This window comes from Capsicum annuum, chromosome 9, assembly GCF_002878395.1.
Source record: "Capsicum annuum cultivar UCD-10X-F1 chromosome 9, UCD10Xv1.1, whole genome shotgun sequence".
NCBI classification, from domain to species: Eukaryota; Viridiplantae; Streptophyta; class Magnoliopsida; order Solanales; family Solanaceae; genus Capsicum; species Capsicum annuum.
The window spans coordinates 218,950,396-218,957,261 of NC_061119.1; the positions used below are offsets into that span (position 1 = coordinate 218,950,396).

The 6,866-nt window shown below is 36.8% G+C and overlaps 2 protein-coding genes across 2 annotated transcripts; one reads left to right on the forward strand and one right to left on the reverse strand.

The window, feature by feature from the left end:
- Nucleotides 1-145: 145 nt before the first annotated feature.
- On the forward strand, nt 146-2,167 carry LOC107840800 (the record flags this gene model as incomplete). Its single annotated transcript, XM_047396689.1, is given in 4 exon segments — nt 146-289; nt 457-528; nt 875-1,021; nt 1,853-2,167. Coding segments are annotated over 4 exon segments (471 nt in total). The 3' UTR covers nt 2,038-2,167.
- Nucleotides 2,168-4,401: 2,234 nt separating this feature from the next.
- Nucleotides 4,402-5,761, reverse strand: LOC107841801. The gene has a single exon (XM_016685649.2). The coding sequence runs from the start codon at nt 5,642-5,644 to the stop codon at nt 5,210-5,212; it is 435 nt and encodes a 144-aa protein (XP_016541135.1). The 5' UTR covers nt 5,645-5,761; the 3' UTR covers nt 4,402-5,209.
- Between the last annotated feature and the right edge of the window lie 1,105 nt (nt 5,762-6,866).

Below are 6,866 nucleotides of genomic sequence, written 5' to 3' on the forward strand. Positions count from 1 at the left end.
AGCAACAAGGGCGTAATTAGTATATCTGCATTTGCAGAACACTGTAGTTTCTAAACTTTCGTAGAATCAATGAAGCCTTTAATATATAGACGAACTTCTTGTTTCGCGCGTTTTGTAACAGATTTGAGTGATTCGTTTGTTTTAGTTTTGGCGAAACTGGAGGATCTCAACCTCAAATTCACCTCAGTGACCGACGATGGCTTGAAAACGTTATCTGGATTGATGTGTCTAAGGTCACTTAATCTTGAAATTCGCCAAATTACAGACTCTGGGCTCGCAGTTCTCACAGGTAAGCCGTAAGCCAGAAACACGCGATCAAATGTGAATGTTTAGTTGATGTTTTTTCATCGCGTATCAACTTCTCAGTAGCATGTTTAGACATATTGTATGATTTCCTTACCGGCATTTGCATCTAGAGATTTTTTCACGTAATTCTTTTGGCTCGATCGAGTACAGGTTTAACTGGTTTGACTCACCTGGATCTCTATGGAGCTCACATAACAGATACCGGGACAAAGTATCTCACATGTATGTCAAACGCTAACTTACTCTTACATATCTTTCTTTGCCCTTCCGCGTTTCTATAGTCCCCAGGGCCCCCTTGCTTTCCGAGTGGTGACTCTAACGTCTAGTAGTATTCTGTATTGCGAGAATTCATTATGAATTGACTAAAGTCTCAACTCTCTTGGAACTGAGGCTTAGCAGTATTACTGCGATCAACATAAGTCTCTGTGGGGCAATACTTGATCTAATCGTTTCATTACTTGTCGACTATGTATACTTGCATGTGCATTTGGGAGCAACGCTTCTACTTCACCTTACACTCGTGTCACGAATTCAAATTCTAAATGTGTATGCCTGATTGTTTCGTCAGGTTTCAGAAATCTGCAATCGCTCGACCTTTGTGGTGGCTTGTTAACGGATTCTGGAGTCGAAAATGTAAAGGATCTTTCTTCCCTGATGTTTCTGAATCTCTCTCAGAACCGGAATTTGACAGATAAGACCTTGGAGCTTCTATCAGGTTCGTAGTGTTGAACTCATTATACGTCGGAAATTTTAGCGCGTTTTAACATGTGTATACCTATGTTCGTCTACCTTGACATATATGTATTCAGGAGTTGAACGGGTTTGGCTATAACCTATCGTTTAGTCCATTCTGACCTAACACATTTCAGCTCAGGTAACCTTTGGGCGGATTAGTGACCCGTGCATTGGTTAACCTAGCCCCGGTCAAGTTTAGATCCGCCTACTTGACTCGGTCTAAAGATCAATTGAAAAGCGCGTTTAGCTGATCCAATTCACAAAGGGGATCGCAGTGACCAGGCCCAGGCGACTGTTTAGCAAAAACACAAGTTTCCGTAAAGTCGTAAGACCATGTATGGAGGCTGACGCTTGCCCAGTGCCGGAAGGTCAAGGAAGTTGGCGACCTAATGACAGGGGAGTCGGCGACCGAAGCCATGGTGGACGGCGGCCGTAACTATAACGGTCCTAAGGTAGCGAAATTCCTTGTCGGGTAAGTTTCGATCCGCACAAAAGGTGTAAAGATCTAGGCACTGTCTCGGAGTACTAAAAAGGGCAACCCGATGCACTAAAGCTACCGCTATGTGTAGTGTCCGGGGAAGGATTCCACCACAAAGGTGTATTGTACGCAACCTTACCTTGCATTTCTGCCAAAGACTATTTCCAAGGCTTAAACCCGTGACCTCCTGGTCACATGGAAGCAACTTTACTGTCTCGGAGTATTATAGATTATATTTATCTCCAACCGTTTAAACTCTAAATTCTGAATTCGTCTCCGTATTTTATCTTTATTCATATTTGACCTAATTTATTTATTTTTCTTAAAATGCAGGACTAAAATTATTGGTACATTTAAGTGTGACAAATTCTTGCATAACCAATAATGGATTGCAATATTTAAAGCCTATGAAGAATTTACAATCATTGGATTTGGAATATTGCAATGTGACAGCATCTGAGATTAAGAAAATTCAAGCCAATTTTCTTTTTAATCTTGTGAGATTTAGACCTAATTAACTCTTTTTAAAGTTCATCATGTAACATGTATAGTAAATATGCAAATCAAATATTTGATGTGTAAAAAATAGGCAAAAATAAATTATGTTTTATTTTAGATATAAGGCACTATTTAGCCCTTTGAATTATAGTCAAAATTGTTACGATATACCCTTGCTATATGGGGTTTTTACTACCTTATATACACAATTTACTGTATTACGTGGCATTTTTTGTGCTTACATGGCGTCAGCTCGTGTCGTAAGGTGTTGGGTTAAGTTTCGCAACAAGCGCAACCTTCGTGTTTAGTTGCCATCGTCGAGTTTGGAATCCTGAACAGACTGTCGGTGATAAGTCACTTTTTACGATATATCTTAATAGCAATTTTTTTTAGGTCACGTAAGCATAAAAGGTGAACAATAATGCAGTTAAATTGAATTTAGGGTGATATTAGAACCTTCGGAAAGTTAAGGTGTGTCGTCGCAATTTTGGCTATAGTTTGAGGGATAGCACATTACAACAACAACAACAAACCCAGTGTATTCCCACATAATGAGGTCTGGGGAGGGTAAGATGTACGCAGTCCATACCTCTACCTCTAAAGAAGTAGAAAGGTTGTTTCCGATAGACCCCCGGCTAGAGACACGAAATACTAAACAAATTCATAGTAAAGCATGAAACAAGATGGCATAACATAAATACGACACCCACAAGTAATAGTAAACAGAGAAAAGTAAACAGATTCGTAATAAAGCATGAAATAAGGTATCAAAACAAGAATAATACCCCCACCAAGTAATTCCCTACACTAGCGACCCAAACTGACCCTAGCCTTTTTCCCTAATTAGCGTCTTCCAGGTCTTCCTATCTAAGGTCATATCCTCAGTGAGCTGTAACTGTTCCATGTCCCACCTAATCACCTCTCCCCAATACTTCTTCGCCCTACCCCTACCCCGCCTAAAACCATCCAAAGCTAGTCTCTCACACCTACGAATTGGGGCATCCATGCCCCTTCTCATCACGTATCCGAACCATCTTAATCGGACTTCCCGCATCTTATTCTCCACTGGAGTCACACCAACCTTCTCCCTGATAGTCGCATTCCGAACTCTATCCCTCCTATTCAGCCCACACATCCAACGCAACATCCGCATTTCCGTCATTTTTTGAATGTAGGAGTTGTTAACTGGCCAACACTCTACTCCATACAACATGGCCGGATCGAGAGATAGCACATTATCTCTTCAATTTATATGATACTATAAAATGTGTTTGGATAACACTTCTCTATATTTAACTTATAAATAATTTAATTTTAATTTTTAAAATTTTTAATTATATATTAAAGAATTTCTATATTTATCATAAAAAAGTATTTTACATGTATAATGGGGGACTATGTTATAAAACTTGGATTTATTTTTTTTTTTGTTTATATTATCCTTTATCTCTTTGCATAAAAAAACAAGGTCTCAATCCCAATCAATCTTAATCATCATCACATGGGCTTGTCAACTTCTCCATTGCAATATGCAAATTTAAGTTATTGGACTTTTGATTTTTAATTATTTTGATACTACATGTACTAATTAGAGTGAAAGAGGAATTTTTATATAACGATAAAAGTTATTATCGTGTGATATTTTGATACTACATGTACTAATTATAGTGAAAGAGGAATTTTTATATAACGATAAAAGTTATTATCGTGTGATTAGAAGTTCAAAATTTTTATATAGTCCGAAAATTTTGAATTATAATAATACTACAATATATGTAACTTTCTTAACCAACTATCTATTAGTTGGATGCCAACCATATATACACTAAAAGCATCTACCAAGTGGCTTTTTTAAAAAAAAAAATTATTAAGTTCTTTTAAATTTTTCTTTTATTGTGTTTTTATCAACTTATACGTGTTTTGTCTATTCAAATATAGCCCAGTCTATCCATTTGCACATCTAGCATTCACATTTGCCACTACATTATAGTTAATATTGTGTACATAACTACCTTTTGGTGAAAGATGGCAATTTATACAACAATAGATGATTAAAAAACGAATAGTCCGGTGTACTAAAGCTATCGTTATGTGTGATGTCCGGGGAAGGGCCCCTCACAAGAGTGTATCGTACGCAGTCTTACCTTACCTTGCATTTCTACCAAAGACTGTTTCCAAGGCGGCGTACTAAAACTACCGTTATGCGTAGTATCCGAAGAAGGGCCCCACCATAAGAGTGTATTATACGCAATCTTACCTTGCATTTCTACCGGAAGCTGTTTCCAAAGTTTGAACCCGTGACCTCCTGATCACATGGCAACAACTTTACCAGTTACTCCAGGCTCCCCTTCACAACAATAGATGATTGAAATATGAAATATTGAGTGTCAATTTCATACAAGTTCATTCGAATTCAAAAGTTTCGATTTAGACTATGTACATATATATGTTAAAAATTTACTTTTACCGTGGGAAGATTCACAGCCTTACACATCATGAGTAGCTCGATGTTGGTGTTAAATGTTGAAGTGCACAGGCAAATAGACCTCTTACTAAAATTTGATTATAAGCCACCAACACGATGTTGAATGCTGAAGTGCACAAACAAATGGACCTCTTACTAAAATTTTTGGTTATAAGCCATAAGGGCAATGTTGTTGTTGCTGCTGAATGCTGAGGTGCACAGGCAAGTAGACCTTTTACTAAAATTTGGTTATGAGCCACCAGCACCATGTTGATTGCTGAAGTGCACACACAAATAGACCTCACTAAAATTTTTGATTATAAGCCACAAGCACGATGTTGCTGTTGCTGTTGAATGCTGTTGCTGTTGAATGCTGAAGTGCACAGGCAAGTTGACCTCTTACTAAAATTTGGTTATAAGGTAACAGCACGATGTTGCTGTTGAATGCTGAAGTGCACACGCAACGGATCTCTTATTAAAATTTGGTTATAAAGCCACCAGCACGATGTTGCGGTTGAATGCTGAAGTGCACATGCAAATAGACCACTTACTAAAATTTGATTATAAGTCACTAATCCTATTGAGTCGCCCATGCTTATATAGCTCAAATGTAAAGCCGACTAGGTCGCCTCTGATAATCCTTATACCATCGACATCATTTGACTACTCCTCAAAGCACAATGAGCTAGTATTTTCTGAGAACTCTTATTAAAATTTGACTTAAAGTTTCAAGACTCAAGAGAAAGCCTGCTAGGTCGGCGCTGGAAATCAGCACGGCGTCGCTGTTGATGAGAGGAAGGACGAATCAAAGCAGCTAAAGCTCTTTTAACAAGCTCACCTTCACCATTACCAATTCGTACTAACGAATTCGCCATTGCTGATCTCCTCATATGCAGTCGAATCGAATTAGTACACACCATTTGGGTACTGACCCTTCGAACATCCATTTTCTTATGCATACTACAACGAAACGAACCTGGATGGTTCGTTGGCGAACACATACATGCCCTCTTCTTCGAGGACAGTGTTTTTTGCCGGTTCATTGCAGAAATGAACCGGTTTGGTGAAGGCTCCTGGTTCAGATGGAACCGAATTGATGAAGCTAAAGCCGTGTCAAAGGTATGAAGTACTGGTCCAGTTGACCGTCGAGCAGAAGTCGCCATTTCTGTTTTAAGAAAAACAGAGAGGAGGAAGGAGTAGGAGGGGGAAGTATATTTGTTAGTGGTGTGTTTGGGTATTTGATTTGTCAAACCTAAATTGCATTTGAGGCATATATTTATAGCAATGGTAGAAGTATTATTTTAGGTTTAATTGCGTGGATGGTCCTTTAGGTTCTTTAGAATTGTATTTAGGTCTAGAGTAATACATACATCTTGTACGCCTCTGAACTATGATCATATTTGCTACGATACATTTCAATTTTACGAGAATTTTATTATTTTTTAATTCAATTTTAGTGTAATTTTATCATTCTTTTATATTAACATGATATTTTTTATCAATTTTTTTAATTGACATAACACTTTTGATATGTTGGTTACTTTAATACTCGTGTTTTGTGTTGAACAAGTATGTTTCATGATTAAGAAGTCTCAAACTAAGGTCTCGAAAATTGTGACGTGACGGAGTGATAAGTATTGATTTATGTTTTAAGATTACGTTTTTATGAGTTGAAGTTGCGTCATATCTTATTTAACCATCCCACTTTAATACTTTTACAGTCTATCTCTATCTTTCCTTACGTTCTTTATGGCCAACTTTCTACGTCTTCTAATCGAACACTTATACATTTCCTCTCTACATATACATAGATTATTTCAGCCTCAATTCTCGCATTTTATCCTCTAAGGAGCCACTCTCGCCTTGTTTCGATATTTTCATTTAATGAGTATAATTTTTAATTTTGGTTTTAAGTAACACTGATTAATATTGATGTGAACTTCTAATAAGAGGTCATATAGCAAAAATAGTTTCAAAGCTATATCATTGTAAAATAATGATACGAACGAACTTTTCTACAACGATAGTGGTATATGAGGCAAACTTTCAAAAACGATGATATAGATAATTAAATGACATTTTGAGCCTTTTTCTTTCATAGTATAATTACGTATTCACTTTATCTCTCTTTTCACCTGACATATTTATGATCATTCGAATAAAAAAGTATTTTACGTATATTTAATTTAAGATGATAGTAATAAATTAAACAATGTGAGCTGCCGTTTGAAATGCCCACTGTTAAATAACAGAAGGCTGCCACGTTTTAATTTATGTATGGTGACTCACTCCATTTATATTACACGTATTATTGATGTCCTATTTATTTATATTATTTACTGTAAAAGTAGATTCGATTCAAATAAAGATAATAATTTACAGAAA

Excerpts from the sequence above, each read along its gene's own strand:
- LOC107841801 (XM_016685649.2), bottom strand. The coding sequence starts at position 5,644 with ATGGCGACTTCTGCTCGACGGTCAACTGGACCAGTACTTCATACCTTT.